Below are 13,160 nucleotides of genomic sequence, written 5' to 3'. Positions count from 1 at the left end.
AGATGTGTTTACATCGTTACTCACTCTTACCATAGCATTTATACGAGATGTGTTTACATCGTTACTCACTCTTACTGTAGTATTTATACGCAGATGCGTTTACATTTCAGTCAATGCAGGATACATGGCGTACAAATGACACGTGGAAATCAAGAAAGCCGTATTTATTGCACGCTAAATGCCTTGCACATTATCATGGCATTTATATGCTTTTTTTGTGTGAATGGGCTGAAACGAATTACATCACGGTCGCACAAACGTGAGTACGAGGCTGTAAAAGCGGACGAGTCAGCGTGATGACGTTTAGTAGTCTCATTTAGCCACTTGTTAGCAACCGCCTTTTTTAAGACATGTAAAAGCTTCCAAATTCACGAGTGGGATATTTACTGATGTATTTTATATCGTAAAACAAAATGTAAATCTCTTCAGCTTGTGTTAACCACAGACCTTATGTCAGCTATTTCAACTAAAAACCCATTCAAACAACCCATTGACTTCCAGACGAGGGAACCGTAAGTGCTAAAATACTAACTCATTTCCGGGGTTTAGGACTCATTCCTGTAGCACTCTATTGAGCGCTTCTTTAAACAGTCACTTTAACTGTGCCTCTCTGTTTATGTTTGCTAGGTGGAAGTTTGGAGAGGCAACATTTCCTTATGCTCTTTGTTCAGCGTGGCTATTGAAATGTTTGCACTTCACTGTCGCTTGGCCTCATTTCCCCTGTGTTCTGTCGACTAAAGTCCCATACATTAAAAAAAAAAGAATTCATGACAAGGGTTAAACCGTGCCATAAAGATTGATTTGGTTGCTTGGCCTTCTGTTGTTTTGTAATGTTGAACTAGTTGAAGAGGTCAAATGTGCAGTGAACTCTTAGTGTGAGTTATTTTGTTGACTCTGTGGTGCATTAAGGAAAGTGTCAGAGGGTGTGAACAGGAAGTTAATTTACAAGTTACAGAGCTCAGATATGACACATATGTCATATCACAAACCATCAGACAACATCATGAACATGTCATCACACCCAGATATGACACATCCCAATCAGATATCATTACATTCACGAATCAAGACGGGTAGCTATCATTGCATTCAGATAACGCATTGGTTCCCAACCTGGGAACCTGAGAAAGTTTGCTCCGGCTGGTGGGCGGTGCTTGGTATTTCCTCAACTGATCTCAACATGGCTGCTGGTTGACAAACGTTCTCATTTTACAGCTAAACAGTACACTACAAGAAGTTTCTGAAAACATCTGAGGAGAGAAATAGGCATTACAGTAACAGAATATTAATTCATATTTGATCAGCGCGGCCTAGTTTGACTGTTTCTTTGATACAAGTAACGGGTGCTTCAAGGAAAATAAATTGGGAACCACTGAGATAACATACAGATACTTGACTGTATGCATTGCAAACACACACACACACACCCTCACCATAAGGAGATGGCAGGCGTTGGAGTGTATTGCCACGTCGCAGCAGTAGATCCTTGTAAACTGAGTGAGTGCATGTTGTATTTTGGAGCCATGCGTAATGGTCAGGCTGTACTGACCTCAACCATAGTTTGCTGCTTCCGGGCTGTAAAAGGACTGCGGCCCTCCGGTCCAAGTGGAGGAAGCAACCTCAGAGCTGACCCACTGCGACACAGCCCCGTATGTGTGTGAGTCCTATTACAGATGCATCTCTCTATGAGCCGCTGTAATTGGCCGGTCCCTCAAATGTCATCAGAGCCCAGTTCTGCAATTTGTGGCTCTGTGGTACCAGATGTTTGACTAACACATTAAAACTGCCTGCAACAAGGAGAGTGACAGAGAAGGGAAACATGTTTGATAAATGATAGCAAGATTGATTGAAGGAAGAGCTGAAAATAGAAGTCTGGTAAAAAAAAAAAAAAAAAAGGCAGGAGGTAAAAATGTGTTTCTCATCAGCGTCTTCAGATCCTTTATTAGACGGCCATAATAGATGGCGTCCGGTCTGCTCTCCCCATCTCTGTCTCTGCAATCAGTCAGCTCACGCAAACCAGGCTTGTTTTTATGGATGTCTGCAGGTACAATTTACGGATAAATGACACGTTTAGCAGATCTAAATGTCTTTCTGTGTGTTTCTAATGAGGCCAATTTTCTGAATGAAGTTCCCAAAGTGAATTTCTGGTGCTGGTATTTACACTTACATGAAGAGATCTGAGTTGAGCTGTGTTTGTACTTCTCAAAGAGCCATAAAGGAAGAAGGAAAACCATATAAAAGGCTGCTATGTGTGTAAAAGAAATTGGCAGCTATAAAAGCAACATCAAAACATGTTAATTACACCATGAAATGCAGCAGAAAATGATGAAAGAGGGATGGACATTGTATCTAAAGATATTCATCATTCTGATATGATTTATCCAAACTTGGTTTTGATGCTGACTTTGGATGTTTGTCTCCCTTGCTAATGTTTATCTGCCTCTCACCTTCCCATGCCCCACAGGCCCTAATCGCTCCCTTAAGCTAAATGTTACTGAGCTGAGGGATCAGAAGTGGTCAGGCGACGGCTAAAATCAATCCTGCCTCCCCTCCATCCTCTTTATGAATGGCCACGCTCCTAAATTGATCCTTCTCTCTGTCACACCCATACTTTCATCCTATTTCTAGGTTACAGATAATGAATGCTCCCAGTGATGGCCACCCCTGAACGTGTGTCCCGTTGAAAAACTGGGATTAGTTAAAGATTTAGGGAAGATAATCTGAGCCCAGGCCAGCTATTGCCCAGTAAGAGTGGCACCATCACCTTGGCAGATTGGCCAGGCAGCAGCTTCGGCAACATTAATCCAACCCTGTAGTGTGTGTGGGAGAGGTCACATGTTTGGAGCTTACCAGTGCTCGCTTTTGCCCTGGAGTCATTTCTTCAGCAGGCAGAAAGTAGGTGCTCAGAATGTATTCAGAAAAAACAGATCCACACACAGGGCCTTTGGTGGTTGTAGGAAACATTTCTATCTCCACAGAAATGTATTTATGGTATTAATGCTGTGTATGAATCTGTTAGATAGACCTGGCATGTCTGCAGCTCAGTGTGGTTGAACATGTGCTCTTGTTTTTATATCACATCCCGTCACATTAAATTGTTATTCATTTTTAATTGAGTTAAATTGAAAAATGTAAAGTGCAAAATTGCAAGGATTCCCTCTAACATAAATATTTGGAACATCACTACCCATCCATACTTTAAAATAAACTGCAAATAACAATTAATTTTATGACCAATTAGTCTGTTGATTATTTTTTTTAATTAACTAGTTTAAACATCATAAAGTGATGCTTTCAAATAGCATTTTCTGTCCAACCAGCAGTCCAAAACCAGATGATAAAAACCAGAGAAAAGCAGCCAATGTTTTTACTTAAAGTTGCTGTGAGGAACTTTTAACTGGTTATGAAACAGTCTCAATTTAATACTGATGCCTCTATATGACCTACATAACTAAACAAAACCATCAGTGGGAAGATTGGCTATTTCTATATAGTTATTCTGAATGCTTGTCATCATTACACCGGGTCCAATTCTGTGCGAAATCAACTGAAATCATGGAGGTTCACCAGAAACTCCTACAGTTCAGACTCCAGCGGGGAGCCACTGGGAGCCAATACTGACACCACGCTGCTGGAGGCCCTGGCCGTATTGCTGGGCCCGCTGAAGGGAAGGGAGGTACGGGAGAAGCAGAACCAGGATGGCACGGGGAAGACTGTCAGACCCTGCTGCAGTAAAATGAGAGGTTTTCTAAAGGGACTCTGGTGCTTAGAAACACTACCCATTTTGTCCACAGGGACCGCCAAAATCAACACAAAATTAAATTTCCTTGTGGCGGCTTCAATTCAGTTAAATGTAAAGTAAAAAAGGATTCCCTCAAACATAAATATCGCATTTGGATCACTATCACTACCCATCCATACTTGAAACGGAAAAACTTGCATGGCCATTTTCAAAGGGGTCCCTTGACCTCTGACCTCAAGATATGTGAATGTAAATGGGTTCTATGGGTACCCACGAGTCTCCCCTTTACAGACATGCCCACTTTATGATAATCACATGCAGTTTGGGGCAAGTCATAGTCAAGTCAGCACACTGACACACTGACAACTGTTGTTGCCTGTTGGGCTGCAGTTTGCCATGTTATGATTTGAGCATATTTTTTTATGCTAAATGCAGTACCTGTGAGGGTTTCTGGACAATATTTGTCATTGTTTTGTTTTGTTAATTGATTTCCAATAATAAATATATACATACATTTGCATAAAGCAGCATATTTGCCCACTCCCATGTTGATAAGAGTATTAAATACTTGACAAATCTCCCTTTAAGGTGCATTTTCAACAGATAAAAAATGTGCGATTAATTTGCGATTTATCGTGAATAACTATGGATAATTATGCGATTAATAGCAATTAAATATTTTAATCGATTGACAGCCCTAATGTATATATACACATAACTGTAAACTGTATAGCTGTAGAAAAGTGCTGTTGACTCAGGAGAGAATAATGGAAAGTGCTTCTACTGAAATAAAAAGGCCTATTAATTATATGAGTCAGACTTAGAAAGTACACAAAAGACTCTTCAAAGTTCCCGTTGAACTCAGGTTTTATTTGTCAAGAACAACCGAGCAAATTCTCGAGAACCTGCTGACTCCTCGGGCAACCGAGAGAGGGAGAATAACATTCCCAGCATCCGTCAATCCAAAGTTGACACATTTATGTTCGCCTGAATGCTCCTGCTTTAGTCTTCGGTCGTAACTCACATCTCTCTTCTTTTCTCTCTGTCTGTTCTCCTAGCTGGCCTTAAGTGAACTGAATGAAAACACAGAAGCCCCCCTACCTGGACGCCATCGGGGAACTAAGTGGATTGAAGAAGGCAGAGAGCAAGTGAGGGAGTCGGAGAGGGAGGGAAGACAGGAGGGATTAGCAGCTAATCCGGTGCATGGACAATCCTGGATGAGCCTTATTTTTTCTTCCAGGATGATGCAGACCAAACAGTCGCTGGATTACGGCACTTTACTTTATTGCCCTTTTCAAGAAAGCATCACCCTCCTTTTCCCTTTGCTCTGATTGTTTTCATTGCCTGTGGAAGGTCTGCCGTCGTGGGTGCAGAGGGACCAGGCATGGTAACAGGACGTCCCATGGACAGTTTGGTGCCACACATGGATAAACCTCTTTAGTGGGAGTCGGTGCATGGCAGTGGACCCCGAGCTCTTTCTGCTTGGACTTTGAGGAAGACAAGTGCAGGACAACTTGTCGGATGAGACGCACAAGATCCTCTCAAAAATCGAGATCTATTGGAGACACATGGAAAAGGACTCGCTGCCAGTAAGCTAGTGGAGATACTGCTGTGTTGACATTCTGCTGTTTTGTTTTTTTTAAAGCGCAGGATTACAGAAAATTGCTGAAGGCTTCTGTGGTTAAAAAGAGAAGGCAGTTAATTTTCCAATTAATGATCCTTCATGCATGAGTTTCATTCACTGCTAATGCTTGCAGGGTAACCTCAAACCTAAATAACATCGAGAAGGGAAGCCACAGTCTGGTGGAAACGGGCCTATAAAGAGTTAACACAGTTATTTATAGATGTTTGTGCTGGTGCAACATACTGTCCAGTCTCACTTAGTTTTTTAAATTCAGCCTATCTGCTACTTAAAAGCTTCTTTTACAAGGTTTGGGTAAAAGGCAAATTAAAAAGACTGGTTTTACAAGGCTTCTTGGTGAGGTGATCCTCTTAGTGTTGGAAGTAAAATGTAAGTTGAGACTGAAAACAGAACAGTTCTACAAATCTAAAAAAGGTATACAATGAAGTGAACAACATCCGTTTTCTTCATTATTTCCGTCACTCAAACCAGGCTGACTTGTTTAGCTGAAATCACGTCTCAATGTATTTGCAGTTGCGGCTGGACTTTGTATTTAAACTGTCATTCGCTGAACCAAATCTGAAGTCCAGCCAGCCCCAAACTCTCCAACCGCATACGCTGCAGTAACCAGAGGAAACGAAGTATGGCCTTGTTATTCATCTTTTTTTGTTATTTTGTCATGACTGAAAGCTGCTATTGTGCAGGAGAGGCGAGCTGTGTTTGGTGCAGTACCAGCCGTGCTTGAGAGAGGGTGGAGAAACAGAATGGGATGTAGACGGGGACTTGACTGACTCTTCATCCATACTGGCATCTTTTAGTGTAGATCCCAAAGAGAAACCGTGGGCAGACAGTGGATGAATAGTTGGCTCCGGCCGTGTGGAGAATGGATTATACACACATTCTCTGCTGACTGAACAACCACATATTTGTGTTTTCTGTTCTCACTGTCCCCGCATTTTAATTTTTGTTTCTCTCTGGTTTTACAGTGGGCCCTAAACTGGAATTCAAACTTCACTGACATATAATCAGAGTTCAGACGCTCTCACTCAAATAAAAAGGGGAATTACTCAACTTCCTGCCACCATGAGTCTGGGAAAACTGCCAGGGATTAAGGGCCTTGTGTCCGGCTCTCAGGGGAAACGTCGTTTCAAGAGCGAACTCTCTGTGGACATGATCAGCCCACCGCTGGGTGACTTCCGACATACTATGCATGTTGGCCGTGGCGGGGAGGTGTTTGGTGACACATCCTTCCTAAGCAACTACGGGGGCGTCAGGGAGCCAGGCAGCCCGGACTCGGCGAACAGCTCCAAGACGACCGGGTTCTTCACACGCACCTTTCGGCATGTGAGGAAGAACTCTGGGCCGCGGCCGCGAGGGTGCTCCCGTGACTTGTCGTCCCTGCCACCGGACGTCTCACCCATCATCAAGAATGCAATTTCCCTGCCCCAGCTGAACATGGACTCTCCCAATGGGTGCCTACAGAGGGTGCTGTTCTCCAGCTCCGTCAGCTCAACTGATGACTCCCTCTGCACATATGGTGAGATAATAATCACTTCCTGCATGGGACGGGGTTTATGTAAATCCTCTGAGCGGCAAGATCATCTCCATTAAAAGTGAGCTGAGAAAAAGTAATGGTCTCAGAAAAGATCAGTGTAATGGTTTATTAAGTAGACAATGGTGTTATGAGTCGACTGTTTTCAACATGCACGGGCACTTTATCATGTTTTATTACACGGCTGTGTTGAATACTCGATTCTGATAGGTCAATCACGGCGTTCTACGGTCTGTAATTTCTTTATAGCAGACCGTTGCTATGTATAACAGACCGTTGCTATGTATAACACATCGTTGCTATGTATAGCGGATCGTTGCTATGGGTGCAGTTCTGATTTTGGACTCCTGCAGACCGTTTTTGTGTCAAATTATTGATTTCTTAAGTAAGTAACCATGTAATAAGCGGGTTAATGTACAGCTAGCGGGTCACTGTTTTGAAAGAAACCCTGCGTCTGCATCGCCCTGTCGGGGTTTCTTTCACAACAATGTCCGGCTCGCTGTACATTATCCCTTACTTGTCTAATATAGGGGCATCCAAGAGGGCACTTTATCATGTTTTCTCCACTGGAAGGGCACCCTAATGGGCACTTTATCATGTTTTCTCCACTGAAATGGCACCCTAGAGGGCACTTTATCATGTTTTCTCCACTGGAAGGGCACCCTAATGGGCACTTTATCATGTTTTCTCCACTGGAAGGGCACCCTAATGGGCACTTTATCATGTTTTCTCCACTGGAAGGGCACCCTAATGGGAACTTTATCATGTTTTATCTACAATAGGGGCATCCAAGAGGGCACTTTATACCATTTTCTGTACTGGAAGAACACCCTAGAGCGCATTTTATCTACTATAGGGGCATCCTAGAGCGCATTTTATCATGTTTTATCGAGGGGCACCCTAGAGGGCACTTAATCATGTTTCGTCTATCATAGCGGCATCCCAGAGGGCACTTTTGCTACGTTTCTTTCGAACATGGGGGCACCAAGGGTCTACCAGTGGCTCAGAACATCACTTTAACATGAGATCACATGGAGCATTTGGGTCTGATGTGAAATGTCAATATCCTGGAAGAGGCATATACTGTAGTTAGAATATTTTCTTTTGTGTTGTTATCTTTAGGTTACAGTAAACTCAGAAGCAATATTCAAAATGATAGCTCCTGCAACCCAAACAGAAGGATCAATGACCTTGTGGGCTGCAGCCGAGTGGTAGACCTGCACTGCATTAGTCAGCATGAATTATGAAAAAAAGAAAAACAACTGGTGGTGTGATGCTATGATATATCATTACAGCTGCAGTTCTCACTATTCACAGCATAAAGAGTTGCTGAGCTGATGGTGCAAACAGGACTATAAATGTCAGTGAACACATTAACAGAGAGAGTGAGGCTGCCCTCCTTTCAACATCGCTCCTACATTCCTCCAAGACAACCAGCAAACAGTCGGGCTTCTTCTGAGTCATCTGGAATCACCTAGGCAACACCTGTACACAATTAGGTCTATAAACACAAACACACACACACAGCTGGTTTGGGAGAAAGAAAAGATACTTAGTGGGCATTTTCCTGTCATCTCTGTGTGCATGTGTCACTGCCTGAATGCTCAGCATAAACACACCATTCATTATATCTGCTAACCAATCAGAGCTTATCAGGCAGCAGTGAGCCGAGTCTGGACTGGAAATCCCCTCTCTGTCTCCGTCCCTTACCCAATTCATGAGGAATTTGCCCAAAACTAAGTGATGTGGTGCTGCTATAGAGAGTCAGTGAACTGAAGGATGATGGGAGTTTTTTGGGTTTCTCAGTCATTATTTCCATCCATCTTTTCATGTTCTCTCAGCTGTTTGTTACATGAGTTTGTCACATATTTTGTCATAATCCACTGCTTTACAGAGTTCAGTCTTGAAAATAGAAAGTTCACTAATAGTGGAAAAAATCAAGGAGGAGTATTCCTAAAGTAGGTGTACTGTAGATACCAATTGGATACTGTACAGGTCTTCACAATTTAACCTGCAATTCAATCCTTTTTCAACTGAACATAACTCACTTTTTACTAGATTTTAGAAGCAGAGTAGTTTCTGGCACGACTTCTCCAAGGTGCACGGAGAAGGGAAAAAGGCTGAAAAGGTTAAAACTCCAGCAACACAAAAATGAGAAAGTTTGCTCCGGCTGGTGGACGGTGCTTTGTATTCCCTCATCTGATCTCAACATGGCTGCCGGGTCACAAACTTTCTAATTTTACAGCGAAACACTTCACTACAAGATGTTTCTGAAAACATTTGAGGAGAGAAATAGGCACTACAGTAACAGAATACTGATTCATATTTGATCAGCGCTGTCTAGTTTGACCGTTTGATCTGAGTTTGCGAGTGATTGACAGCTGGACGGCAGGCTCCAGCTCGGCTCTGATTGGTTGTTTTCGTCCAGTCTGTGAAATCTTGCAGATATCATTAGGAGCACTGGAGGACACAGAGGCACATGATTTTTTTCAGATTACCGGTCTCATGCACTACTGACCGTTTTATAAAGATAACTTTTTAATCATTTTTAATCATATTTGCTCCAATTCTACCCACTACACCTTTAAAATTCAATGACTTCACTCCAATATCCAACTACTACACATGCACATAAACATTCTTTGTAACATACTTACATTGAGATTATTCTGGTTCAAGGTTAAGAATGTCTCTAGATGTTTTATTTATGTTGTTATTAGTTCAGATCATTTCAGTGACTTCAGTGTGTTTTCCTCTTCTGTCTGTTTGCAGGTCTGCAGTCAGGATTTGTCACTCTGCCCCGCCTCTCTCGCCTTGACAGACAGTTTCAGGATGGAGACGTCCGGAAAGGGTCTCTACCAGACAGCGGTGGCTTCATGCTGACACGTTCAGACTCCCTCACCTCGTTCACTGTAGACCTTGGCCCCTCCCTTATGACTGAGGTACTGAACTTGATTGACAACCCCAGCTGCCTCCAGATGTCCAATCACAGCCAGGCAGCAGGTGAGGAAGGAGAAGGAGAGGAAGAGGAAGAAGAGGACGACAGCTCACTAACAGAGACGCCTGTGCAGAGCCCTGGGGCGACTTCACCCAACCCTTCCATGGGTAGTGGGTCATTCAGCAGGAACATGAACAACAGGGGGCGCTCTGGTAGCTCCAACTGGGCAGAGCAAGAGGAGGAGAGGAGGTCACTGAGGACGCCAGATGAGTGCACTGGGTCTCCTCTGAGAGCCGAGCCTGCGATTGAGGCAGAAAGGTTCCAGAGGGCAGCTGACGTGCTGTCTCGCCATTACGGTGGCGGGTCCTTTACACAGGGAAGGAGGATGAGCAACGACACCACCTCGCCTGCTTTTTCCCAAAGCCGCAAAACACCGTGTGCCTTTTCTGAAGAGGAGGAAGAGATCAAAGTCTAGATGCTGAAAGTCTTTCAGAAAAAAAAGCAGTGACTTTAGCGATGCAATAAAACCGCAGAAACCGTCCAGTGACCTGAGTTCTGGGTTCAAGCCAGAGAGGCTGAACAGTGTGATATTCTGTTGTTCCTCCACAGAAACATTCCTCCTCTTCTAACATGCAGCCACATGAGGGCGTCATTGACTAACTACCAGATCCCGTTCTGTATTCCGTTTCTGCAGGATGGATGCTTGATGCTGATCTTGACCCTGGATGATTTTATAGATTATTTAAACTACTCTAAAGATAGAAGTCATTGAGTGAGTTTAACACCACAAAATGGATTATTTTCAACACAAACTATTAATAATGACTTTTTAGTTTTAACAAAGATTTCAAAGTCAGTGAAATATATCCCACCTGCATTAATCATACTCACAACAGTTGACTGAATATACTGTATATACACTGTACATAATCACTCACTACATAATCATGATGTTCAACAGCAAAATATATTTTACATAAATACAGATGTTCAGGTTCAAAGGTCCGAGGCGTCAAGCTGAACCTGAAATTTGATGAACAAAGATTTATAACCACCATGATAATTGTGAATAAATGAACTGTAATCAGGAATAATGATGTGATAAAACCTAAGATAGTTATACAATTACAGCTGATATTCCTCTGAAGTCTATGTGATCACTGCACCTTTAACATGTATATAGTACTGTTTATCAAGCTTTTATCAGTTTTTTTTTTTTTTTATTAAAAATGATATGGCTGATGTAATAAAGGCCTGCTCCGAAATGTCTGCTATTTTTTTTTTTAAAGAAAAAAAAAGTTAAATCTACATTAAAGTCCCTCAAACAGCTGTTAAAGGGTAACTTTGGTGTTTTTCAACCTGGAACCTATTTTTCCATGTTTTTGTGTCAAAGTGACAAATGGGGACAACAAATTTTTTCTTTCAAACGCTGTAACTGGCAGCCGCGAAACAAGTTATTAATGTAACGTTACGTCCACTAAAATTTATAAATTAAACTAACTAATTAATAAACTAAAGTGTCTGACAACATTATGGAAAGGACCCTACAGAGAAATAAATCATTTTTCTCACCTTTCACTTGATCCGGTTTGTTTGTTATTGTGTCTAAGTCCCACTCAAGGAGAAGTCTCATTGAGAAATTTGAATATCCGTATACTCTGGCTCAAATAAATACGGGCGGCAGCTTTTAGATAATACTAAGCTACGCTTTCTGCACTCCAACACAACAAACTCTGCCTGGCTGGCACTTGCGTTTCCACCATGGATGTATTCCACTATTTGTCACCTCGCCAGATGTCAGACCGAGACTTCTCCTTGACTCTTTCCATAATGTCAGACACTTATAATAACAATCAGAGCCTGTCATGGCAAAAACAAGCACTTTTAGTGGATGTAAATGACAATGCCAGCTTGCCCCAATAGAATCACATTGCAGCTTGTGAGCAGCTGCCATCTACAGCGCTCTTCCTCAATACTGGACCAATTTCAGAAATTGTTGTCCCTATAAGTCAGTTAGACACAAAAACATGGGAAAACAGGGTTGAAAAATACCAAAGTTACTCTTTTAAATTGTGTAAATAGTCTACTTTGTTTTGGCATGAGACCATGTACAGTACCACTTCACTTGTGGGGGCACAGAAAGGTTAATTATCATTCAGGTGGTCGTGAGGTAAGAAAGATTACTTCGTAACTAATAAGTAGAATGTATCATTTTAATTGGAGGTGCAAAAAAAGATTAACTAAAGACAGTGAGCCAAGCCTCTTGAGGTCAGTCACATGACTTTGATATAAGCGCTCCAGGATTGGTAGAAGTACAGCATGATTCAAGGTGAAGATCATAGACTGTATATAAAGACGAACGACATGACGGCTCCCCAAAAGTGAAGCTAAAACATCTCGATCGCCCCCTGGTGGCTGGCTGCAGTATAGGTCATAAATCCCGCCCCCTCTATGTTAGCAGATAGGACATGGGCCAAACTATAAAAGTCAAAGTACACATCAAATACATTTTTCCCAAAGATAGCTTCTGTCATTTTAGGTAGTTCTTATCACGCTGATGTTCAAGTGTTCATTTTTCTGATAAGTTTGGTTTGAATTAGTTATTTGATGCAATAAAAGGGGAGTGAGACATAATGATTGACAGCTTTGATTGACAGCTGCTCTGAGTGAAGTAGTTGCGGAGTCGGAGGCTCGGGAATTGTACGAGAGAGGAGATGTAACTTTAACTTTCCATAACCGTCAACAGTCTGTGTAATAGAACATGTGTTGATTTGCAGCCCTGCTCGGCTCGTGATTGGCTCGGGCATGTGTGGGCGGGACCTCGATACTGCAGCTCCAGCCCCCACGATCACAAGTGCGAAGACTCTGGCTCCAAATGACGTCAAAATCTCAAGATGGCAGCTCCCGTAGAAGGGTGTCAGAACACGCAGTGCATCGCAGTTTTTTGCTTATGGGGCTGCGTAGCCGCAGACCAGTCAGGGTGCCCATGCTGACCCGTGTCCACCGGCAAAAGCGCCTACAATGGGCACATGAGCATCAGAACTGGACTCCAGAGCAATTGAAGAAGGTGGCCTGGTCTGATGAATCACGTTTTCTTTTACATCACGTGGATGGATGGAGTTCGAGGTTTTGACTTGGCCTCCAAATTCTCCAGATCTCAATCCAATCGAGCATCTGTGGGATGTGCTGGACAAACAAGTCCGATCCATAGAGGCCCCACCTCGCAACTTACAGGACTTAAAGGATCTGCTACTGACGGCTGCCAGATACCACAGCATACCTTCAGAGGTCTAGTGAAGTCCATGCC

At 42.7% G+C, this 13,160-nt stretch overlaps 2 protein-coding genes across 52 annotated transcripts in view; both read left to right on the top strand.

Annotated features, from left to right (window-relative positions):
• The window catches only part of cdc42ep1b (CDC42 effector protein (Rho GTPase binding) 1b), a 12,336-nt gene extending 1,977 nt beyond the window's left edge, over window positions 1–10,359 (top strand). Inside the window, exons 2-4 of one of the 2 annotated variants that reach the window (XM_037792692.1) lie at window positions 4,801–5,331; window positions 6,350–6,900; window positions 9,688–10,359. In XM_037792692.1, the coding sequence (XP_037648620.1) occupies window positions 6,447–6,900; window positions 9,688–10,328 (1,095 nt within the window). In that variant the 5' untranslated portion in view covers window positions 4,801–5,331; window positions 6,350–6,446 and the 3' untranslated portion in view covers window positions 10,329–10,359. Of the gene's footprint in view, window positions 1–4,800; window positions 5,332–6,103; window positions 6,901–9,687 lie in introns of those variants that run through there. The other variant, XM_037792693.1, reaches the window with a different exon arrangement.
• The window catches only part of LOC119501887 (interferon-induced very large GTPase 1-like), a 342,733-nt gene continuing 332,633 nt past the window's right edge, over window positions 3,061–13,160 (top strand). For 49 of the 50 annotated variants that reach the window (XM_037792613.1, XM_037792611.1, XM_037792610.1 and 46 more), the window contains exon 1: window positions 3,061–3,066. The gene's annotated coding sequence lies outside the window, so the exon portion shown is untranslated. Of the gene's footprint in view, window positions 3,067–8,119; window positions 8,124–13,160 lie in introns of all 50 variants that reach the window. The other variant, XM_037792584.1, reaches the window with a different exon arrangement.

Source organism: Sebastes umbrosus, chromosome 14 (genome assembly GCF_015220745.1).
Source record: "Sebastes umbrosus isolate fSebUmb1 chromosome 14, fSebUmb1.pri, whole genome shotgun sequence".
NCBI lineage: Eukaryota > Metazoa > Chordata > Actinopteri > Perciformes > Sebastidae > Sebastes > Sebastes umbrosus.
Note: the sequence above shows the minus strand (reverse complement) of the source record. Positions and strands in the feature narration are given on the sequence as shown.